The sequence below is a fragment of the Candidozyma pseudohaemuli genome, assembly GCF_003013735.1.
Source record: "Candidozyma pseudohaemuli strain B12108 chromosome Unknown scaffold00001, whole genome shotgun sequence".
NCBI classification, from domain to species: domain Eukaryota; kingdom Fungi; phylum Ascomycota; class Pichiomycetes; order Serinales; family Metschnikowiaceae; genus Candidozyma; species Candidozyma pseudohaemuli.
The window spans coordinates 1525359-1550195 of record NW_020194435.1 but is presented as its reverse complement, the minus strand read 5'-3'; the positions used below and the strand labels follow the sequence as shown (position 1 = coordinate 1550195).

The 24837-nt window shown below is 47.7% G+C and overlaps 9 protein-coding genes across 9 annotated transcripts; 2 read left to right on the top strand and 7 right to left on the bottom strand.

Annotated features, from left to right (window-relative positions):
* Positions 1 to 975: 975 nt before the first annotated feature.
* FOX2 (bifunctional hydroxyacyl-CoA dehydrogenase/enoyl-CoA hydratase) lies at positions 976 to 3696 on the top strand (the record flags this gene model as incomplete). The annotated part of the gene is made up of 1 exon (XM_024856130.1): positions 976 to 3696. The coding sequence occupies one exon, from the start codon at positions 976 to 978 to the stop codon at positions 3694 to 3696; it is 2721 nt and encodes a 906-aa protein (XP_024715729.1).
* Positions 3697 to 3829: 133 nt separating this feature from the next.
* Positions 3830 to 5596, bottom strand: MIH1 (putative tyrosine protein phosphatase; the record flags this gene model as incomplete). The annotated part of the gene is made up of 1 exon (XM_024856129.1): positions 3830 to 5596. The coding sequence occupies one exon, from the start codon at positions 5594 to 5596 to the stop codon at positions 3830 to 3832; it is 1767 nt and encodes a 588-aa protein (XP_024715728.1).
* An 861-nt stretch (positions 5597 to 6457) lies between these two features.
* Positions 6458 to 8512, bottom strand: C7M61_000699 (serine/threonine protein kinase; the record flags this gene model as incomplete). Its single annotated transcript, XM_024856128.1, has 1 exon — positions 6458 to 8512. The coding sequence occupies one exon, from the start codon at positions 8510 to 8512 to the stop codon at positions 6458 to 6460; it is 2055 nt and encodes a 684-aa protein (XP_024715727.1).
* Positions 8513 to 8799: 287 nt separating this feature from the next.
* Positions 8800 to 10014, bottom strand: HOS2 (histone deacetylase; the record flags this gene model as incomplete). The annotated part of the gene is made up of 1 exon (XM_024856127.1): positions 8800 to 10014. The coding sequence occupies one exon, from the start codon at positions 10012 to 10014 to the stop codon at positions 8800 to 8802; it is 1215 nt and encodes a 404-aa protein (XP_024715726.1).
* A 643-nt stretch (positions 10015 to 10657) lies between these two features.
* On the top strand, positions 10658 to 11448 carry SCL1 (proteasome core particle subunit alpha 1; the record flags this gene model as incomplete). The annotated part of the gene is made up of 2 exons (XM_024856126.1): positions 10658 to 10664; positions 10715 to 11448. The coding sequence occupies 2 exons, from the start codon at positions 10658 to 10660 to the stop codon at positions 11446 to 11448; spliced, it is 741 nt and encodes a 246-aa protein (XP_024715725.1).
* A 92-nt stretch (positions 11449 to 11540) lies between these two features.
* Positions 11541 to 12926, bottom strand: ERG4 (delta(24(24(1)))-sterol reductase; the record flags this gene model as incomplete). The annotated part of the gene is made up of 1 exon (XM_024856125.1): positions 11541 to 12926. One exon carries the CDS (start codon positions 12924 to 12926, stop codon positions 11541 to 11543), a length of 1386 nt encoding a protein of 461 aa, XP_024715724.1.
* A 293-nt stretch (positions 12927 to 13219) lies between these two features.
* Positions 13220 to 15484, bottom strand: LYS144 (Lys144p; the record flags this gene model as incomplete). Its single annotated transcript, XM_024856124.1, has 1 exon — positions 13220 to 15484. The coding sequence occupies one exon, from the start codon at positions 15482 to 15484 to the stop codon at positions 13220 to 13222; it is 2265 nt and encodes a 754-aa protein (XP_024715723.1).
* Positions 15485 to 15775: 291 nt separating this feature from the next.
* C7M61_000694 (uncharacterized protein) lies at positions 15776 to 18055 on the bottom strand (the record flags this gene model as incomplete). The annotated part of the gene is made up of 1 exon (XM_024856123.1): positions 15776 to 18055. The coding sequence occupies one exon, from the start codon at positions 18053 to 18055 to the stop codon at positions 15776 to 15778; it is 2280 nt and encodes a 759-aa protein (XP_024715722.1).
* Positions 18056 to 20655: 2600 nt separating this feature from the next.
* PMA1 (H(+)-exporting P2-type ATPase) lies at positions 20656 to 23349 on the bottom strand (the record flags this gene model as incomplete). The annotated part of the gene is made up of 1 exon (XM_024856122.1): positions 20656 to 23349. The coding sequence occupies one exon, from the start codon at positions 23347 to 23349 to the stop codon at positions 20656 to 20658; it is 2694 nt and encodes an 897-aa protein (XP_024715721.1).
* Positions 23350 to 24837: the final 1488 nt, after the last annotated feature.

The following is a 24837-nucleotide window of genomic DNA, read 5'->3' as shown; positions in this document are numbered from 1 at the left end:
AGGAGAAAGGTTTTATACCCTGAATAAAGCATTCTGCCGCCGGCGCAGAGATTGCGTCTCCTTTGTCACATGGATCACACAAAGGGCAGGCGAGGAATGGGACCCTGGGGACAAAGGCGTGTGGTGTGACGAGCAACAATTGGGCATTGACAGTTTTCACGGTGGATGGGGATAAGCTCGTCTATGGAAGCCGGATTTAACCAGGTGTAGAAGTCAAAAAAATGTAGAGGTGCAATTGTGTCGGATGGAGGATCGGCTTCTTTCCACCATTTCTCAACCGTTGCGCAGCGATTGCAAACCAGTTGACGAACCACGGATACCAATGGGGTGCCCGCATTTTTCAGTCACTTTACATGAAATACAATTTAAATCCGCTGGCTAACCAGGGGTGCTGCCAATTGCCCCGGATCCTCAAACTTTATAATCTAAACTTACTCCGCCAACTTTCCGTACCCCATTGGAGGAGTTAAGGCCGCGGCGGTAAGGTGCAAGCGATTACTATTCCTCTGACAGAACGGCTCCATAAGTGAGCTTGTGGCCTCCGCATATGGTGCCAGGATAAAGCGGGTGTACGGGTGTCAGCCCAACCGAGGTCTTATGGCGTGCTCGGCCCTCGGGAACATGCTTTGCCAAACCACACCTGGGGAAATCAGGGGACACCCGTACCTCCCACCTCGTTCAAGCCAGGCTCCGGCGGCCTCTTTCCCATGAAAAAAAAGTAGCAAAATCCCCGTTGAAATCGGCTCAATGTCATCAGGTGCATGCTGGTTTCGTCACCACTAGGGGCGCCACGGATCTGGCTGCGAAGTGGGATATGAAGGGCCTGCATACCTCGGTCTTTCCGGGGAAACTTCACAGGCGCTCACCCCGCAAAAATCCACAATATATAGCGCCAATTTTCCACCCCTAGGCAACCTTTTTTCTCCTTCCGCTGTAACAAGAAACACCAACCCAGTTCCTGTTTCTTAATCAATCATGTCCATTTCTTTCAAAGACAAAGTCGTGGTCGTCACCGGTGCCGGTGGTGGCTTGGGTAAGTACTACTGTTTGGAGTACGCTAAGAGAGGCGCCAAGGTTGTCGTGAACGACTTGGGTGGTTCTCTCTCCGGTCAGGGTGGTGACTCCAGAGCCGCTGACGTTGTTGTCGAGGAGATCAGAAAGGCTGGTGGTACCGCCGTTGCTGACTACAACAACGTTCTCGAAGGTGAGAAGATCATTGAGACCGCTGTCAAGAACTTCGGTACCGTCCACGTTATCATCAACAACGCCGGTATCTTGCGTGACGCTCAATTCAAGAAGATGTCTCCTCAGGACTTCCAATTGGTCATTGACGTGCACGTTAACGGTGCCTACAAGGTGACCAAGGCCGCCTGGGAACACTTCCGCAAGCAGGGCTACGGAAGAATTATCAACACTGCCTCCCCAGCTGGTTTGTACGGTAACTTCGGCCAGGCCAACTACTCTGCCGCCAAGATGGGTTTGGTTGGTTTCGCTGAGACTTTGGCCAAGGAGGGTGAGAAGTACAACATCAAGGCTAACACCATTGCTCCTTTGGCTAGATCTAGAATGACCGAGTCTGTCTTGCCTCCTCCTATCTTGGAGCAGTTGGGTCCTGAGAAGATCGCTCCATTGGTCTTGTACTTGACCTCTGAGGACAACGAGGAAATCTCTGGTCAGATCTTCGAGGTTGCCGCTGGTTTCTTCGGCCAGATCCGTTGGGAGAGATCTGGTGGTGCTTTGTTCAAGCCAGATGACTCTTTCACCCCAGAGTCTGTTGCCAAGAGATTCGACGAGATCACCAGCTTCGACGATGCTGGCAGACCTGAGGACTTGCAGGTTTCTCACCCATTCATGATCAACAACTACGGTGTGCTTGCCAACCAGGCTAAGCAGCTTCCTCCAAACGACAACTCTGGTGTTCCTGAGGTGTCTTTGAAGGGCAGAGTCGTCTTGATCACTGGTGCTGGTGCCGGTTTGGGTAGAGACTACGCTTTGGCTTTCGCTGCTAAGGGTGCCAAGGTTGTCGTTAACGACTTCAAGGACCCATCTAAGGTCGTTGAGGAGATCAAGGCTGCTGGCGGTGAGGCTCACGGTGACACCCACGATGTTGCCAACCAGGCCAAGGAGATCATTGACAATGTTGTCGGCAAGTACGGTACCATTGACATCTTGGTCAACAACGCCGGTATCTTGAGAGACAAATCTTTTGCCAAGATGTCTTACGAGGAATGGCAGCTCGTCCAAAAAGTGCACTTGAACGGTACCTTCGAGTTGACCAGATTGGCTTGGCCACACTTCCTCGACAAGAAGTACGGTAGAGTTGTCAACATTACCTCCACTTCTGGTATCTACGGTAACTTCGGTCAGGCTAACTACGCCACCGCCAAGGCTGCCATCATTGGTTTCACCAGAACCATTGCTATCGAGGGTGCTAAGAACAACATTAAGGCTAACGTCGTTGCTCCTCACGCCGAGACTGCCATGACCTTGACCATCTTCCAGGAGTCCGACAAGAACTTGTACCCACCTAAGTTGGTCGCTCCATTGTTGATCTTCTTGGCTTCCGAGCAGGTTCCTGTCACCGGTGAGTTGTTCGAAGGTGGCGGTGGCTGGATCGGTAAGACCAGATGGCAGAGAGCCAAGGGTGCTGTCAGCAAGGACGCTGTCACCACCGCTGAGTTCATCAAGGAGCACATCGGTGAGATCACCGACTTCTCCTCTGGTACCGAGAACCCAGCCTCTACCACTGAGTCTTCCATGGCCATCTTGTCCGCTGTCGGCGACGACGATGACGATGAGGACGAGGAAGATGAGGACGTCGAGGAAGAGGAGGAAGATGACGACGAGGACCCAGCTAAGATGCCAGACCCAATCTTCAGCTGGAACGACAGAGACGTCATCTTGTACAACCTCGGTGTCGGTTCCCACCGTAAGGAGTTGAAGTACGTCTACGAGAACGACTCTGACTTCCAGGTCATCCCAACTTTCTGCCACTTGCCAACCTTCAACACTGTGAAGTCGCAGGTTACCTTCTCCAGATTGTTGAGAAACTTCAACCCTATGCTCTTGTTGCACGGTGAGCACTACATCAAGATCAACAAGTTCCCAATCCCAATTGAGGCTTCCGTCAAGACTTCCTACTACCCATTGGAGGTCACCCAGAAGGGTACCAACACTGTTGTTGTGCACGGTTCCAAGTCTGTTGACGAGTCTACCGGTGAGGAGCTCTTCTCCAACGAGGCCACTCTCTTCATCAGAAAGTGTGAGGGTGACACCAAGGTGTACAACGAGAGAAAGACTTTCGCCACCACCCAGTTCATTGCTCCAAAGACCGAGCCAATCTTCACCAAGGACATCCACACCACCGATGACCAGGCCGCTCTTTACAGATTGACTGGTGACAGAAACCCATTGCACATTGACCCAGCCTTCGCTGAGGGTGCCAAGTTTGAGAACCCAATCTTGCATGGTATGTGTACCTACGGTTTGACTGCCAAGGTCTTGTTGGATGAGTTCGGCCTCTTCGACGAGATCAAGGGTAGATTCACCGGCATTGTCTTCCCAGGTGAGACCTTGAGAGTCTTCGCCTGGAAGGACGGTGACACTGTCATCTTCCAGACCCACGTTGTTGAGAGAAAGACCATTGCTATCAACAACGCCGCCATCAAGTTGGTTACTGACAAGCCAAACTTGTAAGTGGTTTAGGGTCTATTTATTTTTTTACGATGAGAAATATCTTTCAAATTTATTAGTTACGTTTCGATGCCAATGTAGTTTTAGTAAATTGTGACCATATGATTGTTTGGTGCATGCAAATCTAGCAAATCCTTCATTCAGACTCCTCATCTTCCTCGTAGATCTCCGAGCTGTGGTGAGCATGCTGCTTGAGTGAGAAAGGAAGTGGTGTTTCATTAATGGGATCTGATTGGAAGCTTGGTCCTGGCCAAGAGTCAAATACAGACCCAGCAGCGGTAGTTGTAAGTGGGGAACTCGTCGTTGGCGAAGACATATTGACATATGGTCTTGGTGTGCGGTAGACGGGCCTTTGTAGCGAGGGTCTCTTTGACTTTGAAGAGCTTGGTCCTGGGAACAGGTATGGGGAATTCTGGAGGGAAAACATGTGAGCTAATGAAGGATTCGAGTTCGAGGTGGCAGTCTCAAAATATTCTGGAGAGTCAGCAGACGGAGATGAGGCCAATGAATCGGTGGAAGTATATGCGGAAGAATAGGTTTCAGAACAGACCAGCAGCGCTGAAGAATGTATGGAGGCCAGCAGTAATGACAGGCTCTTGCTGTGTTCCCTAAACAAAGCAGAAGGTGGAGCAAATGCATCGTCGTCAAAACAGGAGGACATCCCTGGAGTAAGTTCAGAAGTCAAGGACGACTCTGACAGCTGAGAGGGCCAATTGATCAGAGGCTGAGAAAGATGAAGCCTAAGTTCCTTGCGGTCTTGCCTCTTGTGGACCTTTGAAGCTGTTTTACGCCTGGGTACTTGTCCGGTGCTTAAGGAAGTTGTGAGGCCGGGAGAAGTAGCCTGTTCGGACGATGTAAGGAGTGCCGTGAAGGATGACGAACGAGAGTGGCTCGTAGAATGCAGTTGAAAATGGTTGAATGAACGAGCTCTGGTGAGCTTTGATGCTTGCATGACTTTGTTCATCTCCACTTCGCAGGTACGCTTATGTTTGATGTCTTTCATTTCGACGTATGCCTGAGGAACGCACCATTCCTTGTGGTTGTCGAAGAATTTCTTGTAGCCTCCCTCGAGGACAACGATGTCGGGGTATAGTAGCTTGGGATAATTCTCGGAATTGTGGATGCGGTCAGCCTTCCGAAGATGACCGGCCATTGTAGGGCCACGCAAAATGGAGTATTCACAGTGGAAGATCAAGAGTCTCTTGCGGTTTTCCAGCAGACGGTTGTTGATGAAGCGCATCTCCAAATCAGTCTTAGACGAGATGTTGATGGCATTGACGATATGGCCTCCGTCAAACTCGTAGGGGAATCGGCAGTCGACAACAACGTAGTCGTCGAACTCATTACGGTAATGGCCCAGGACAATCTTTTGCATCTCATTTTCGTCGATCCGAGGCAATAAGTCACTGGATACTCGGAATGTTCTGAGGTTTGTCTGTGGGAGCCACTCGCTTCCGTCGAACATATCGGTAACGTTGGGATCTTGAATGCACGATTGAGTCCTCCTGATCAGAAGGTTTTGCGGTAGTGATACCTGGGACGATTTGCAGCGTGGTGCTCTGCGCTGGGGCTTGTTCAGGGGGGAGCAGAGAAAGTCGTCATCGTTCAAAGTGGTGTCGTTGCTGGTGTCTTCATCCGTTGTTTCACCGTCGGCGAGGTCTCGCGTGCCCGAGCTGGGGCCGTCAAAGACACTCAAGTCGGAGAAGCGGGATATTTGAGACATGGATCTTGAGAAGGCCTTGGTACTGTGCTGGAGCTTGTTCTTACCAGACTCCAATGTGCTCATGATGTTGGTCAACTTGCCAAAGGGCTTGCGGGAGCGGGCACCTAAAGGCGAGGCTGCGTCGGGCTCTTCAACCATATCCCTCTTGTGTGCTGGGCTGGAGACATGGCCATTCTTCATAATACGGGAAAAAGAGGGTGGTGTCTGTGGGAACTGCGAAGTAGGAGGGTTTCAGCAGGAGGTGGGTGTGGTTGGCCAGCGCAGGGGGATGTTGATGGAGAAACGGCAGGCTTGATCAGCACAAGGAGAAATATTTTGAGATCCGGCGGCAGGGTGGTATATATGAGCAAGCCAAGGGAGCGCAACACCTTCAGGTCTATTGTCGGCAGATGCTCCAGAAATGGCGGTATGGGCGCGCTGAAAGGTAAACATGAGGGCGCAGGCCTCAGGGCTGAAGCAGGCCTGAACGGTAGTGCGACCGGGACCAAACCAGGCCAAGGCAGGAAAGCGCCAGGGCTCACGCAAGCGACAGAATTGGTCAATCTTGTTGGAAGCTCTCTTTGAAAACTCTTCTTTCAAGATCTCCTTCGTCGTAATGGTACCCCTGAGCTTCCCCACGACATGACTTTCAAGGCTCTATTGTTGCTTTGTTTTCGCTTTTTCTGCTTCTGATCGTGGTCCCCGGCCTGCCTGATCTGAACGGGCGCCAAACTTTAGCGCTCGGAATGTCTGAGTTGCTCGCGCTGTTTGTTTACGGCTTAAACCCCGGTGCAAACCATCACCAGGCCAAGGGTCCTCGGTCAATTATCCAGACTTGGCAATTGCCCCTTGGTTGCAGCGTTCCCCCATCGGCGTTTCACCACTTCACGTTCATAAAAAATTAATGTCGGGGATCTGCCAACGTCCAATCTGGCAATACAACAACACCAATCTTCGCTGCAGACATTGTTGCTTGCGCTGGTTAGGAATATGCGCGCACGCTTCCATACGTCTATTTGCAGCCGCCAGCCGTCCCACTCGTCCCCTCGTTGTGACATCTCACTAAGCCTGCTTAGTTTCGAGTCGATCAAGATACTGGTCCATTGTTCCCAGCTTGTTTGGCAGCATTGTTAGAGTCTCGTCGCCAACCTCGTCGCTATCGCTCAGGGAATGTGCGTGTTTGTCTTCCTCATCCTCGCTTCCTAATTCCCGAGCCACGGCCTTCTGCCACTTTCCGCTGAACGAGGTGGAGCTTTCATCTGTAAGATAGCCGTGAAGATTCAACAGGGAGCTGGAACTGGTGATCTTCGATAACCCGTTCGATCGCGTAGAGCTGATGGAATTCTTCCTCGAGCCAAAGCCTCCAGTGCTTTGAACGCTGCTGATCAGTTCCAGTGTCGATCCCCTCCTATCCGAACGGCCAAAAAATGGCGGGGGTGCCAAATCTGAAAATGAGGTTGCCGTATTTCCTTCCCCATGGGTAGGCGAATAAAGCGAATTGATCGTCGGCTTGATTTTAGCAAAGAAGCGGCGACTGGGGCTGAAAATCGACTTGATCGACGATGGAGATCCTTCCCCAATTGTGACAGTATTACTTGCGGCAGTACTGGGTGTTCTCTGACCGGAGCTGAAGGGCGATGCTGGAGGTTGTGGAAACGACAGAGTCGATCCACCTTTGTGGACTGAGAGAGATGATGATGAAAGCTTCAAAGGTGGCGGTACTGAACTTCTTGAGAGCCTCAGCTGTGCGGAATCCGATTTCTTCAAAGTAGTATGCGGTAGTTTTTCTCTGTCCAACTTGATTGACGATAAAACGTTTGTGGTGTCGATGACTGATGCACCGCCTTCCTCATCTGAAAGCGATCCCATTGAGCTCGAGTCATCAAGGTAGGAGTCTAATAGGTCATCGACCTTTTCTAGGTCAAGAACATTGATGCCTTTAACGGGCAGTACTGGCTGATCCACCAGAATTGGTCTCGACGATGGAGGAATTTCATTTTCAGGTCTTCCTGCTCCAAAGAACCTTTTAATTTTGTTGGACATACGGTTCTCAGCTTCCCAGGCTTCGGCAGCCAAGGGGTCTTGCTGCGAAATGATATTCTTGTTGAAATTAAAGAATGTCTCGGCCTCTTTTCTGGTCAATTCAAAAGTTGTGAACTTGTGTTGCTTGATTTCTGAAAGCGTGGGACGTGAGTTTGGGTCCTTGGCGAGAAGTCTCTTGATGAGGTCCTTGAGAAGCTCTAGTTCCTTCAAGTCCTCCATCCTCACATGGGAGCTCTCTCTGGTTCGTGGGAACTTGAGTTCACCGTTGACGATCGTCTTGAATAAGCTGAATTCGTTGTGCCCTTCGAACGGTAGTTGGTGAAAGAAAAGACAGTAGATGACAACACCGAAGGACCAAATATCGATCCTTGCATCAACTTTTGAGCGTGCCATATCAGCTTCATTTAGCATCAGTAGCCTGTTGTTCACGAATTGGCAGAGCTCTGGGGCATAAAATGCCGGTGTTCCCATCGTCTTCCCTAGCTCCTTGTCATCATTAGTGTTGTTCTCGAGAATCAAGCTCACTCCAAAGTCTGAAATCTTGATTGTCCGGTCCAGACTTATAAGTAGATTGGAGGGCTTGAGGTCCCTATGAATGATTCTTTTGTAACTGTGAAGGTATTCGAGTCCATTGACAACGTCTCTCACGATCTTGTTTAGCGTGATGCCTTTGCTCCCATCTTTTAGATATTTCTCATGGAAGTGATTATACTTCTTCCAGTCAATCTCTCCAAACTTGCAGTACTCTAGCACTAGCAAGATCTTATCGAACTTGAGGTCGTCTATAACTTGATAAAGCTTCACCACATTGGGGTGATCACACTCTTTCATTATCTGTATCTCGCGTTTGATCTTTGTCGTGTGACTCAAATAAGTCTTTGTTATCAATTTGGCTCGATCAACTCTATTAATGGTCTTGATTGCCACGAGTCCATGGTCTTTGCTGAGGTCTTCTGCTAGTATCACCTTGCCGAATTGACCCTGACCTATCGTCTGGAGGAGTCGGAAACGTCGGTTTACAACCTTGCGGTTGGTCTGCTTATCTAGCACAATATCTAGTCGCAGAACATCCATGTTGATTTTCTTATTTGTGGTTCAAATGGTTCATATAGTTCTCGCTTGCAACCAGAAACCTGCAGTGATAGTACGTACGCGAGCGTACAGGACTCGCTTGGAAGTTGCAAATTGTGATGTAGTTGGTCCCAAAAAAAAGTATAGCCAGATGAATATGCATATCCACACATTCTACGTTATATCCCCTTGTAGTCTATAGATTATAATACATGCATGTCTGCCTCCATTGGAGACGGCAGAGTGGCGTCTTCATAAATTTCGTCATTAGGAGAGTGGGCAGTCCACAGCTAACTTGCCATAACTTCGCCCAGTCGAGCTTCATCCTTCATATCGCGTGCCTTTCTTGTCTTCTCGTCATCCTTGTCCTCATTAAGCTCTCTGATTATTTCCTCTTCTTCTTCTGTGAGACCAGTGATATCTGGAGGAATCTCTTGCATCTGAACTGATGGGGCATAATTAAGGTAGCGAAGCTGCTCCAAGATGTCGGTTTTGACACATTCCAAGTATTTCTTAGAATTCTTATTATCTAGGCGACCGTCAAGCTGTGGATGTAACGAGAAGTCTGGCCCAAACCAATCATAGGTTGGGATTTTCAGTGGGATTTTGGAGTCGAGCTGAACATCGTTCAACACCGAAGTTTCGTAGCACCAAAGTCTAGAAACATTACGCGGTGTATAACCTCCTCCACCAACCACTAGCATTGGGATGCCAAATGACTTGATAAAATTAACACATTGGCCGTGAGCACGGATATTTAGGTTGAAACATCCTAATCTGTCGTAACCAAGCGAGTCAGCGCCGCACTGCTGAACAATTACCGTGGGTTGGAATTTTGTTATAAGTGGTTCCATGATCAGTTTGAATAAATGAATGTAGGAGTGGTCATCGATACCATCTTTTAAGGGCACATTGACAGAGTAATTCTTTCCCTTTCCAATGCCTCTTTCATCGATAGCACCAGTACCTGGGAAGAACTCACCATTAAATTTATGAAAAGATACTGTCATGACCCTATCCGTGGTGTTGAAAGCCTCCTGGACTCCATCACCGTGATGGAGATCAATATCAATATACATCACTCGAGGGTGGACACGTAGTAGATTAAGAATAGCAAGCACAATATCGTTGATGTAGCAAAACCCACTTGGCTCAAATTTTTTAGCGTGGTGTAATCCTCCAGACCAGTTTATAGCAATATCACTCATGCCGCTTATGAGCTTTCTCAGAGCATCAAGCGAGGCACCAGCGTACATTCCCAGGTAGTCATACATTCCATCAAATATAGGGCAATCGTCACCAATATTGAACTTTGCAAGTTTCTCCTCGCCTAGTTTAGCGGTTAGCTCTGGGGTAATGGTCTGCAAAAAATCCACATAGTCTTCCGAATGGAATTCGAGGAGCTCATCTCTTGTGGCTTTCCTTGGCTCATATAGATCCATTCTTTCATGCAATTTGTACAGAATGACCAAATGGTCTGTAAGCATCAACCTAAATGGTTTCATTGGATGATGAGGACCATAATGGTATCGTGAAGTTTCTGGATTATAGTGATAGGATACAATTCTGAATGCTGACTGTCGTTGCGGAAAATATAGGGGAGTGTGTTCCTGAGTTTTCACATCCGTCGAAAACGTTTCAGAGTTCGACATGCTGTGGTGGGTTGAAAAGGAAATAATCTTCAACTATGCTTGTTTGATGTCTGTGGTGCACGGATGTATTCCAGCGGCTGGCTGAACCGTTTAATTCTCGTCAACGGTGTACGAATGACGTATTTTACTTTATCTTCGAAAGTATCTGAACTATTAAGATTTATGAAAATATCGTTCTCATACATATTGGTTTGGAAGAGACATGGCTCGAGAATAATGTTTGAGTTCTGATAGTCTTCAGGTTGTCTTAGGTTTCTTCAGTACTAAGTACTCCATGTAAAAATTTTCAAAATAATATGATCTGGTCTTAATTTTTCCACAAATTACTCCAAGTAACGATTTAAATCTATTACCCTTCGTAGCCGTGCCCGTTCAAATCGTTGAAGTCCTGAACAGTGACGACATTTTTTTGCGACATCCACCAAACTCAACGACATATCGCTCTCACCTTGCCACTACAATCAATTGAAAACCACTCAAACGCCTCGAACAAGTCATGTCAGGTATGCATTAATTCCAATTACCCTCCGCTCACAATAAGTACTAACTTCAGACGCTGGTTTTGATAGACACATTACTATTTTCTCCCCACAAGGGAGATTATACCAAGTCGAGTACGCCTTCAAAGCTATCAACTCGGCCAGCATTACTTCCATTGGAGTTGTCGGTGAGGACTCTGCTGTCTTGATTTCTCAAAAGAAGGTTTCAGATAAGCTCTTAGATTCTTCGACCGTTTCCTACTTATTCCAAATCACCCCCTCAATTGGTATGTTGGCCACCGGTTCCATTGCTGACGCCAGAAACTTGGCTTTGAGAGCCAGAGCGGAGGCAGCTGAATTCAGATACAAGTATGGCTATGAAATGCCAGTCCAGAGTATTGCAAAGAGAATGGCGAACATGTCTCAATTATATACGCAGAGAGCTTACATGAGACCTCTTGGAGTTGCGTTGACATTCTGTCAGGTTGACTTTGAGGATGAGGGCCGTGGACCACAGATCTTCAAGTGTGACCCTGCTGGATATTATACGGGAGTCAAGGCTGTTTCCACAGGACCAAAGCAGCAAGAAGCTACGACGTACTTGGAGAAGAAGTTCAAAAAGATTGACCACGTCAAGGGAGATTGGAAAGCCAATGTCGAGTTTGCGATTACCGCATTGAGTTCCGTGTTGGGTACGGACTTCAGAAAGAATGACATCGAGATTGGTGTTGCCACTCAAGATAAATTCCGTGTTTTGACTCCAGATGAGATTGATGAAAGGTTGGTTGCAATTGCAGAATTAGACTAACGATCCACAAGTGTACGATACATGACCTACAATAAATCATACCATGAACAGCAGTAAACTTTTAATTTCTAGTTCCGAACGAGGAACGCTATTTAAATAACATATGGGATGAACATATAAGGACAAGCCTCAAGGTATCTGTCCCAGTCAGCGCCATACTTCTTAGCACACTTTCTCTGGTCTCTCAAAGCTCTGTGAACCAACACGATGAAGAAGAAAACAGGGAAGAACCATGGGAATGGTGAGCCGAAGCCACAAATAGCACCCCAAGTGAGAGCCATGGTGTAGTCGGCAGTGTAGTGTGCCTTACGAGCATACTTGTACCAGCCATCAGTCAACAAAAGAGAACCATTGGCACACTTGATGTAGCTTGGGTTCTCGAGGTCGGAGTAAGGCAAGTATGGGAAGGTTTTTCTAAGCGAGCTGTTACCGGCCATGATTCTTCTGAAACTATTCTTCTGTCTGTTACCAGTGTCGAAGAAAAAGTAAGCAATAGTCAAAATGGCGAACAAGGCAACGTTGTATGGGAGGGACCAGTTGTACTCAGATGGGTCGTGGTGGGCAAGGTACAAAGTACAGTGGCAGTAAGTGTATGGCACACCAGCGATGTTCCAGAAAATCAACATAAAACCAAACTTTTCATAGGCCATGTCCCATGTTGGAACGATCAACTCTTCACCCTTGGAGCAGGCGTTGGCATAGAGCCAATGAGCGTAAACAACGAAAACGACCTGAGTTGAGACGTAGCCGTAGGTGTCAAGCTGCTTCAAGGCGGTAGCAAGAGAAAGGAAGTACAAAGTGAACCATGGAATTCTCACCTCAAAGAACATTTTCAAGTCCAAGTACTTGCCAATTCTTGGGTTCAATGGTGCACCCATGAAGCAGTCGTAGATGTGGTTGCCCGTCATTCTGTGGTAGTCCTTAGAGACGTAAAGACAGTAAAGGTACAAGGCCACAGAGAAGAAAAGACCATAGCCGATTGCAGTGACCATGATCTCACCAAAGTGGTCGATGATGTAGTACAACTTGTAACCGGCAGCGTGCAATCCCAACACGACAATGTTTGTGACGTAGAAAGCATACACAGCGTTGCAGTAGTAAGGCAATTGCTTGTTCTTCAAGTGAGTCAATGGCTGACCCTTAGTCCAAACACCAGGCAAGGTCAAGTAAAAGAAGGCTTGCACAACAAAGAAGGTGGTGAAGAGAGCCCACGAAGTAAATGAGGGCACACCATGGGCCACAAACAATTTCCAGAGCAACAAAAGAAAGTCATCCCAGCTCTGGCCCTTAGTAGGCCATGCTGGCTTTCCATTGTAGAATTCAGCACTGATCCACATATAGATCATCAAAAGAGGGAAGCCCGTCATCATGCCAAAGGCACCGATCGGGCCACCAAATTCCCACTCGACGGCCTCAGGTGCAAGATAGCCGTGGGGAACAGTCTGTGTGTCCTTCTCCTGGTTACTCTTTCTCGCCATGGTTTCAATTGAATAGGAATACCTAAAATACCAGCTAACAAATTGACGGGCTATTCACTGGGTATTTATTCCGTTGAGGCTGTCGCGCATTTAGTCTGTAAAGGGCCCAATACCGTGTGCAGGTTCAGCGGAGTTGTACGACAGGAATGCAGCTTTCTGCCAGAAACAAGAAGGAAAACGCGGTCGATTTCGTATAGGACGCTCGCTGCTTGCAAAGGAACGACGGGTTACAGGCTGATCCGAGAGGTACCTCGTACAATGCCAAAGCAAAAATCGATTTGCAGCACGTGGAACTAAGCAAACGGAATCGAAGCTTTTCCTTCTTCAAATTCAATCACCTCTTCGTCAATGAGATCTGGGTTTTCCTGCCTTCTCTCTCTCCTGATCTCTTTTATCCTTGTCACCTGGTCCAAAGCATTGAGCGAGGATCCATTGCCTAGCTTCACAAGACCCATGAAAAACAATTCAATCTTTTCAAAATACTCCTCCTCGACAACAACGCTTGCACATAGCCGGAACGCCGACTGGATCATTATGCACCTATTGTCAAACGTAGACAGGGACACATAATAATTGTCACTCTCAACTATCACATCCGGCTTATCTCTCTCGTATAGCGGCGACAGCTTTTCTTTCATAAAAAAAGCACCTGTGAAAATTCGCTGAACCATCTCTTGTACATGGAAGTGTGTTCGGGGAAGGGCGTAAAACTCCGACAGTACAAGTAGCAGGAGGTGCAAGAAATCAACATGGAACTGGTTTGAGGCATCGAACCACGAATAGTAGGTCTTGGTACCATTTTCATCTGTATCCACAGCGTAACAAGCGGGTGGGAAATTATACCGCTGTGTCTGGGGCTCAAAATCTGGATGTCCTTTACAAGTCTTGGGAATTAGGTAATTTCGAGGCAGTACTCCAGGCACCACCTCCTCTCTGCCGGTTTGGCCAAGAAGCGAGACAATTTGTGCAATCCACCTTATTGGCGCCCGTTCCAAGTTCTTGATATCCATAGCATTTTTTACCCTAGTGTAGCAGACAATCGCCTTGACACAGGTGGCTGTGTATCCCCAGAATATATTAAAATCGGACAGGGTGGGACTGGTGACCACCATGGCGAGTCTTGTTAGTGATTCATGGTAGTTTCTGTTTTCATGGAATTCAAAAAAGCCACTCTCAACAAAAACTGTATTAGTGTCTAGTGGTAAGTTCGGGAAAGAGCCGAACAAATCGTCATTGTCTAGTGTGGGAGCATCGTAAGACTTTGCTGTAGCACCGCCAACAGAAGAAAAGACAGCGGCCACAGACTCTAAGGCGAAGAACCACGATTTCGCTAGGGCAAGCCCGAGCGAAACACAATCAGAAGATTTGGTGATTCTGCTGTAATTAATTAAAAGGTCACGAGCTCCTCTAAGATGGACCTTCCATGAGTTGAGCACTGTATCGTTCAACAGTGATGTAGTTGCACTGAAGTACGTGGTCAATACCAACACAGTCATCAAAAGCTTCTCGACATGGAAGGATTGCGACAGTTTTGAAGCTGGTTTCTCCGAGAAGTCATCACTCAATTTGCGGAGACACACGCCAATGTACTTTTGACGAGCGATATCATGGCTTGATCTGCCCGTTTGGTTGAATTGAAAGGTGGCTGAGATTGCCAAAAGTGAAAACAAAAGATGTGGGCATTCGCTCAGGTACATGAGTAAAAGTTTCACAACTTCATTCGTTTCGATCAGTGATGCGAGCGGGTACATGTGGTACGAAAGCTCGGTGGAAGTCAATGTTCGTAAGTAGCCTGAATGGGGTTCACCCAAGTTGTTCGCTGTTACACATTCCTCTATAAGCTGAGAGTTCAGGATTTCCCAAATCTCCGCAGCTTTATTCCAAGGAAGGTGGGGGCTTCCGTCCATTTGGTCATTCAAATCAACAAAGTCTTCGATACTGAACTGTGTACGGTCTTCCGACGACATGGAAGGGCTGGCATGGGTCCTTCTGAAAGCGTTTCTCTCGTTTTGATGATGCACATCATAATTATCCTCTAGCATATGGTTTATGTCATTAACAAGCAAACTGGCTTCGTTGAAAACAGTCTGCATCTCGTAATTCGTTTCGTTACTCGACACCATGCTCGAGGGAGCTTCGGGGGGAATAGAAGTGAGGACAGGTAAGATCGGAGTATCCATGCCCTCGATCTTGGGAAAGGTATTGTTGCTGTTGTCGTCCGAATTGTCAACGAAACTCTGCGATGGTTTTTTTGGAGTCTCGACCTTGGCTTCTTCCTTTCTGGTGGATTTTGGAGTCTTTGGCTTGTAGAACTTCAAGTTCAAGTTCTTCTCCTTCACGGGTGGCTCGTTAGCCTGAGCGAACTTCGCCACCAAGGGATCTTGCTGAGTCTTCGTCTTGTTCTCATAGATACAAGTCTTATTGAGCCTCGTGCAGTTGTTGCAAGCTGGAGCAGCTTCATCGCATTTGATTTTTCGTCTCTTGCATTCGTTGCATCCTTTTCTCGAGTACTTCCTTTTCTTGATCTTGGGTTTGGAGATGTTATCAGTTTTCTTCATTCAGTCAGCTATTGTACATTCACCGATCTAAAATGGGAAAGACTTGGAAGATATCTTTATACGTTTTTTTTTTCTGATTAAAGCCGTAAGTAGTAGTACGAAGCGTCTGCCTCCAGAATCTGTCACCTGCAGTACATACATCAAGTAGACAATAACCGGTCCAGCTTTCCCTAAATCCCGTGGGGTCAGGGTTCATATCTACTATCATACACGAAATCGTATTGTTTTCTAATATGGTATATGCGTATGCTAGCGAAAGCACCGAGAGGTTTTTCGAGCTGCGAGGCATCGCTAGAGAATATTCTGAATCTTAGTCATGATGCGTCTGCCGTGTGGGGTATTTTTGATGCCTGGCAAGAGTGGTTGCAAAGATATCGCCAACTTTGCTAAGTCCGTGCTGCTTGCGACATCCAAACTTGTCTGAAGTACGTAGTTGCCATAAGGATCATTCAACAACAGAGGGAACTTGTCGCTCTTATTCAAAAGAACCTCCATAACGCGATCAGTCAAAGCATCGATTCTCAAGGATTTTTCAATCACATTAGACCCAAATTTATGGAGCGACAAGGCGATGATGTTGGATTTGATGTGATCCAAAATGATCTCGATCGATTCTGCATCGCCTCTTGAAAGTACATATTGTACGACGTAATTACCAAACGGATCAGAAGCCAATCTGGTCGCATTCTCGGCAACCTTTAGAGACAACTGTTTGCGCTGGTCGTCATTTCCGTGATCCAAGCATCTCTGCAAGACACAGCAGCCATGCCTGTGGGTTGCAATATCGGTACAGTGGGCTGATGTTGTGTCAAAAATAAACAGATTATGGTCGGGACTTAACTTCTGCAAGCACTTTTGCACGACATGGTTTCCGTTCAAGTCTCTCGACAAAGTCACAATGTGAGGCGCCAAGCTTTCGATGACATGTTGGATCTCCTCCGGAGTTGAGATGCATTCAACGAGCTTCTGCAAAGCCCTGGTTCCGTGAGGGTCCAAAGCAATCCTCACAAATTCAGGCGCGGCATTCTTCACAAGGATGAGTCTTTGATCGGGGGACACATTTTCAGCAAGCTTTTGGATCAAATAATTCCCGAAAGGATCGGTCATTAATTCAACAACCTTTAAATAGATCTCATTAAAAATTACAGTTGCAGCAACATCATTAGTCATCAAAGCACCGCCCTTATTATTTTTCTGGGCGGCCTCCTTTCCCAAATCCAACTGCCTTTGTAAGAAGCGACAGCCATGCTGGTCCTTACACAATGAGTAAATGTCGCCCGTAAAGTCTTCCAACTTAGCATTTGCATACTTCGACGCATCGTCGCCCTTTCTTCTGTTGGAGTTGTGCATCTTTCGGTGAACGTTGACACCGGAGCTCATATTGTAGTTCCGACGGTTAGAATAATTTCCCGAACTTCCGTGGTTTCCGCTATGATTCCTTTGTTGGTTGTTTCCAGGGTTCACTGATCCGAGAGAGTTGTTGGGATAGTTCGAGTACCCATTGTCTTTAAAACGATTTTGGGTGTTGGCATTTACGAAGTTGGGCTGGCCGCCTTCGAACTGCCCGATAGGGCTAGGCATCATACGAGCATCAACATTTTGGCCTCTACCAGAAAGAAATTGAGGGTTGACAAATTGGGGATGTTGGTTCCACATTGTAGGCATACCCATATGAGGAAGCGCAGATGGATCTGAGCCAGCAACATCGAAGGGCAGGTGATTCTTCTTGTCTTTGATAGACGCGCCTTCTGGGAATGACTGATTGTCTTTCTCGCCGCTAACCTGGCTGTCAGGATTAAAGTTCATACCAGACATATTGAAGAAGTTTCCAAACGCAAATCGAGAATCCAAGACTCCACCAAGGGGATGCAAAGGTTGAGGAGACATATTCATCATCCCTTGCTGAGGACCAGAAGCTTCATTGCCGGAGGCATGAGTGAGACCTGCTCCAGGATTCAACTGAGCATCCTCGGGCTTTCCATCTGGAAGCTCGAGAGGGGTGACACGCATGGCCATTTCGGCAGATTTGTCCTCAACAGGGAAAGCAAATGGAGGAGCAGAAAGTGGCACGTACACATTACTCCATGAATTTGACGGAGTGGTGTTCAAAGAAGCTGGCACAGCAGAGGCAGATCCAAAACCTGTCACAGGGGCAGGTTGAGGAGTCAAGGAGCCCTGGTGATTTGGAGGGGGGTGAGGGGCCATGACATTCTGCAAAATCTGTGGTTGAGCAAATGGTGTGGATGACTTTGGTGGTTCCTTAGAAGAAGTTGAGGAGTTTGGGCTTTTAGGGCCACTGCCCTCTTCGAAGTCCTCGTCCAAGTTCAAAGTTCCGAGAGCACCAACAATATCCAACTCCGATGGAACGTGAGTTTCTTGAGTGAAGGCTTTTTCCTTGATTTCAGGCAACAGATCATCGGCAGAGCCAGAATGATCCAAGTTGAAGAAGGACAGCCCGTCCTTATTAAAGAAGTTGGAGCTTCCAATAGATGCTGAGCGCAACCCGGTAGACTTGTTTGATCCTGAGCCGTTAGAAACGGATGCAGAACGGGATTGCAAGTTGGTTGACATGGTCAAGTATGGTGATAGGGGTGGTGATGGGTTTCACTAATGTACAAAGGTTCTAATATACAACGATGCAAAGTATGCTACCTTTGGTGATTTAGGCGGCAGCTAGTGTACAATGAAATGCAATATGACGGGATGGTTGTGACTATCGTGGATTAGACGGTGTTCTTGCTCCACCAGGAGTAATCAGAAAGACCACTGAATGATGGAATTGATGGGGGTGATGACGGGATAAAGCGAAGTAAAATGGCCAGGCGAATGTTTTTTTGAATGCCTCTTGGAAATTTGAGATGAAATCGGCCGGCGTGACCCGTCTAGCGTGGAGTTTCAGTCGATCAAGCTGACTAGAAAGAGACTTAGTGAGGAATTTTTTCGCCCTGATCTCAGACGTAGTTGGACGCTGCGGAAGAAAAGAGCACCTTCGTGCGACAAAGTCGGGGGCAACCAAGGAATAGTTGTGATGCTTTTTTGATAAATTCTTTTGTATTGAATAGAATTGGTTGTATTTACAATCTTTTTTCAATTTTAAAGAGGAAAGGTTGTGATTTGTTGGGTTTGGGGTGTGCCATTGTCGTTGGCTTTTTGGCTGCGAAATCAGCAGACTGGGGAGACAAGATAATGGCACTTCTTGAGAACGCGTGGAGATTTATGAAGAGACTGGATCAAAAAAGGGATAAGAATTCAGAAGCACCCTACATGGTTACACGCAGCAAGTCATGCCTCAAATTCTTTTCTTATCCGAAGACGTACAAGGGGTGTTGTCGTAGGTTCCTCAAGAGGTAAGAGGCTGTTGATGCCATTCATCCAGACTTTTCCAAGCCTGGCCAAGACAACAGTGGGAGCCATTGCTTACCACAACAGGAAAGTTGATTGAAATGGTGTCATCAACTCATTATCCGTATTTTGTTCATCGTGGTCATAATGAACACGGGGCCTTCAGAGTTGCTTGGTAAATGCCGTGTGGCTAATGCCTCACTGTGGTGGAAGAGGAAGTGAATCAAGAGTGATGGAGCTCTCTTTGCAAACACTTCGTGAAAGAGAAGCTGAAGGTATTCACGAACCGAAATCCACAAGCTCCACTTGTGGCTACTTGCCCGTTGGCTGCAATCGAGGCTTCTCTGGAAGTTATGAGTAAGATTCACTGACGTCCTCAATCGAGTTCCGTGAGCCACTATAGTGAAAGCAGAAACAGAACTCACACTGCGCTACAACGCCCGTCCTCCCCAAATGTCGTTCTTAGTGGTGTCATATAGACGTCATTCGCCCCGCTGTGGCCACACAAGAAACTCTTCGACATATAAAGCTCGTGTGGCCTCTAACCAGCCTAGGGTGATTTTCCATACGAGGCCAGAACAAGAAACAGCATTTCAGCTCTACACTCAAATCGTATTCCATTAGTCTTTTGGTGAAACTCGCCGTACCTTATCTTTGCGTCTCTCAAAGCTTGTCTGGTAGCACAACCGCTCAACTTAGTATTGGTAGCGTTACCAATGAGCAACGACACGTTAAGGATCGTTCTGTGAAAGCTTAATTGATATCTCCGTCGGAAGAGTGAAGGAAGCCCATGACTGTCTAGCGGACTCTACAAAGCCTTCTACTGCATTGTCCATAGCGACGCCTGGAAACCTTCCATATATGCCAAATGGGGCTACGGAAAGCAAACTAAATTTATATCAAACTTCCCGGAAAAAAACAGTCTTTCCATTTAGCCATAAGCAAGCCGGAAAAAAAGGTTCCCATGGTGGCACCATTAAGCTTCGAGCCTGGCAAAGGTCACAAGCAGCGAATTTAAGCCCTATGCATGCGTTCGTTACAAAGTCTACAATAGAAACGAAGAAGCAACCTAAACACCCCCCGCAGATCAAGCCCGATCTCCACAGGACGGTACGTTTATTCGAGGAGTTTTTTATCGACATGCTTGGGCGGCAAAGTAGACGGGCGTGCACTAGCAGATAAGGTTCGGGACGACCTTGAAAGCCCCGAAATTTCCAAAAAAGTGCGCAAAATTGCCCATTGGTCAGGTGTAAGTACCATGGTCCAGAACCATTGTCCAGCTCATTCTATAGCAGGAACAACGTGTCTTGAATTCAGGAAAACCAAGATAGTCTAGTCAGCCCGTACTTTTTCTCCACATCCTCGCTTGTTACTACTGTGCCAGCTCTTATCAGAGCGACATTTCCTTTCGGCAATAGCGGTACGCAAAAAGCTACAGGGCGGTATGCGGCAGATTTATTTTAAACGACATAAAACTGAATGCCACACTCCGGTGCATCCGACGCTACTTTTAGCGGCATCGGGCCATGTGTGTTTGCTATTGTTTGCAGTGTTATTGTATTACCTTTTTTTCACTACAGGTCGCACTGGGTTCCTGTGCAGCCGATGCCCATCGCAAAACTGCTTTGTACTGTCGTCTGCGCATTTCGCTGCCCATTGAAAATTAGCCCCAATTTTTGCCTCTACAGCTCTAGTTTTAATCATTATCTATTACTTGTACTATAATACGAAATTAATCTCAAAATGACGACGGGAATAATCGGGGAATCAAATAAAAAAATGGGGGGAATGATAGTTTGTAGAAACCTTCTCTATGCTGTGTAACCAGCTTAAGAAGACTTCTCGTGCTGAGTGGAGACTCTGGCCATGGAGACCATGAAGTCTTCGAGGGATCTGTGGTCTGGAGAGTGAGACTTCTTTCTGCCGTTACAGAAGTCGTCGAAGGCCTCAGAACCAGACATAAGGTAGTAAGCACCACCCATGACACAGAAGACACCGAAAGACCAGATCCAGGTTCTGACAACGGTAACGATGTCAGTCCAGTTCTGGGACCACCAACCGAACAAGGTGAAACAGGTGGCGACAATGTCGACAATCAACACAGCGCCAGCCAACTGCCAGGATGGGATAGAAGACCAGAATGGACCCTGAGCTCTGGTGATGAAAATCAACCAGTTCTCAGTCAAGGAAATCTGCAAGAACAAGATACCGTCAATGGAACCGAAGTTCTGGACAATACCACCCTTTGGCAAGAACATAGTGGTCAAGGTGATCCAGGTACCGACAGCCAAGATAACACCCAAGATGATGGACATACCCCACAATCTTGGAAGGTTCCACTTGACAGGCTTAGGGTCGTAAGGAGCATTGTCGTAAGCAATAGCCAAGGTAGCAACGTCAGCGAAAATGGCAATGAAAACAACCAAGTCAATGTTAAGAGATCTGTCCAAGATAGCAATCCAAAGACCCAAGAAGATCTCCAAGTGCAAAGACAAAGCGATACGGTACACCACGTAGGCGTACATTCTGTGGAAAATCTGTCTGGAAGTCTTCAAAGCGTCAATGATAGCGGACAAACCTGGGGCAAGGAAAACAATGTCGGCAGCGGATCTAGCAGCGTCAGTGGCACCCTCAACGGCAATACCAGTGTCAGCCTTCTTCAAAGATGGAGCATCGTTAACACCGTCACCAGTCATGGCAACCAAGAAACCTCTAGCCTGCAAAATCTCAACAGCGTTGTACTTGTGCTGAGGGAAAACCTCGGCGAAACCGTCAGCGTTCTCAACAAAGTCAGCAATCTCGGAACCGGCCATGTCACCACCACCGGAAAGACCCAACTTCTCAGCATCGTAAATGTTAGTACCAAGACCCAACTGTCTACAGGTCTCCTTAGCAATACCGACGGCATCACCAGTCAACATCTTAACAGAAAGACCCAATCTTCTAGCCTCGTTAACAGTCTGAGCAGTGTCATCTCTTGGAGGGTCCATACATGGCATAATACCCAAGATTTCCCAGTGGCCCTCACCTCTCTTTCTGGCGACACCCAAAGATCTGAAACCTCTAGAAGCAAACTCAGCGACAGTGTTCTGGTAGTTCTCGTGAACATCCTCAGGGATTGGGTGGTCATCCTCGACAGTCTTCAAGACGAACAATGGAGCACCCTTAACACAGACAATTCTCTCGCCCTCTGGGGACTCAACGATAGCAGTAACCTTCTTGGAAACAGGGTCGAATGGCTGGAACTCCAAGACCTTGTACTTAGTCAAAGCAGCCTTAGCTCTTGGGTAGTTGATCAAGGACTTCAAGAAAGCCTTGTCAATAGCGTCCAAACCCTTCTTCTTTCTGGAAGCAGCCAAACAAGCAGTCAACATCAAGTCGTCGGCCTCAACACCCTCAACGGTGTATGGCTCGTGCAAGGACAACTTGTTCTTGGTCAAGGTACCGGTCTTGTCGGAACACAAGATCTCAACACCAGCAAGGGACTCAATGGCGGACAACTTCTGGACAATAGCCTGCTTCTTAGCCAAGTAAGCAGCACCGACAGCCATGGTGGTGGTGACGACAGCTGGCAAACCGACTGGGACACCAACAATGGTGATAGCCAAGGTGTATCTAAGGATAGGAACAATTGGGACGGTTCTGTAGAAACAAGCGACCCAGACAACCAACAAGGTAACAATGACCAAAACCAACAAGATAGTACCAATACCGTTCAAGACCTCAGTGAAGTGACCAGAGCCACCAGAGGCCTTGTTAACCAAAGCAGCGGCTCTACCGACGAAGGTAGAGTCACCAGTAGCAGTAACAATCATGAAAGCCTCACCGGTCTTGACGGTAGAGGAGGAGTAAGTAGAGTCACCGTGTCTCTTGTCAACGGCAAGGGACTCACCGGTGATAGCGGACTGGTCAACCTGCAACAAAGCGTTCTCGGAGACAATTCTACCGTCAGCTGGGATAACGGTACCGTCCTCCAACTGCAAAATGTCACCAGGGACAATTTCGTTAGCCTGGACCTCAACAAGAGTACCGTTTCTGACAACGTTAGCAGTGTTAGCCAAAGTCTTCTTCAATTCATCGACAATAGAACCAGCCTGGTATTCCTGAATGAAACCGACGGAAGCGTTCAACAACAACAAACCACAAATGACACCGAAATCGACCCAGTCCTCCAAACCAGCGGCCAAAATGGCAGCGGCTTCCATAACGAACTGAATTGGACCGACAAAGAACATGACGAACTTGAGAACCATGTTCTCCTGCTCCTCAGCCATCTGGTTCAAACCATACTTCTTTCTTCTCTTGTTGACATCGTCGTCAGACAAACCAACCTCTGGAGAGGTCTGCAAAAGCTCATCTGGGACGGCCTTGAAGGAACCAGCGTCAGCCTCATCCTCGGACTCTTCCTCGTCGAGGTTGTGGTTAGACTGCAAGTCAATGATCAACTGGTCGATATCCTCGTCCTCGTCGTCATCTTCGGCAGCTTTGTTAAGCTTCTCGTTAGTGGGTTCGGTAGCACTCATTTCGTCCTTGAACTACGACACGAATGCGCTCGAAGAATTGGAAAAGAGAAACACAAAAGTCTAAAAGAGAGAAAAACTAGTGGGGGGCCGGCTTCATTTATATGTGGCCCACGAGTAAGAGGGAAAAAAAAACCTATTAGGCAGGCAGACAGCCCCGCCGGCAGACAGCGTCGGCGCTGACGGATGCTACAGGCGATAATTTTGTTTTTTCCTTTTTCCTTCAGGAACTATTTTTTTTTTTTTATTTATTGCTTGGGTCCTGCCTGCTGGAACGCCGAAAAAAGATGTGAAATGAGGGAATTTTTGATAAACAAACCGCACGTTTTGGGCAGGCATGTCGGAAAAAAAGAAAGAATTGGGAAACTGGCAGCTGAGGCGCACTGCAGCCCGACGCACACGGCTCTGAGCATGCAGGAATGTCGTCGTGTCGCTTTACCCTCGTTCAAGTGCTGCCTGACTCTTCCACGGCAACTCACCGGCTAGGCCAAGTCTCACTTGGGAAAAATAAACAACTTTTCGTAGTCACAAGAGTGACCAAACAACTCAATGCCCACGATATTTTCCACCTCGTTCTCTAAAATTACCCTTTAGGCCCGCCAGCCAGCGCTGCTGCTGCCTGACTTCTCCGTTGGGAACCCCGGGCCCTGCCCTGCCGTTTTCGTTGGGCTGGGCTGGCGCACTGACGTCAAGCGCTGTGGCACCATTCTGCGTCTCTGTCTCACCGTCCTGCTCCTCCGGCGGTTTCCACCAACCATTGTTCCACGGTTTGGAAACAACCTTTAAGGAACCGAGGCTGCAGCTACAACCAAAAAATTGTCTAATTCCTACTGCTCTCCAGCTTTCTTTGCCTTGCCAAAGTGCCCCATTTCTTGTCTCGTAATTCCTTGTCAGGCTGGCGCTGGTTTGGCGCGGGAATCCAGCACTCTCACACGATTTGTCGCGCGGGCCAGCCCGACCTGTCGTCAGCTCGCACCCGTCCGACTCCACAATGGTTGCAAACGGCTTGCCTCTGCAAATCTTTGCAAACTTTAGCTCTACGAAGCCCATTCTTTCTTTTGAGTTTTTTTTTATTTCATTTTTTCTTCGTCTCCCATTCTTTAATTTTTCTCTTCCCACCCCCTATCGTGTGATCTCGGCGGCCTCCACCTGCCTTTCGGGGTTGTTACAAAGGCTCTGGGGCTCACCCCGACCTGGCCTACTCCGACGTCTTGGCCCTCAAAATTCCCTCACCTGCCCCACGTCGCAGCGGCGTTCATTGGCCAGCGCCCGCGCTAGAATCTTTTGTTCCTGGGCCGTTGCGCGGCACCGTCCGTGCTACCACACCAGATAAGCCAGCAGACACAAAGCGAAAAACCTAATCTTGCAAAAGGCGCCATCTTTTTGCGTCCAGCAGGAGGTGGCCTCAGACTTAGCTTTCGTACCAAAGCTATTTTTCCAATTGGAAGGAGGTGACCAGGCTTTGGGCTTGAACGGTGCCTGGGCTTAATG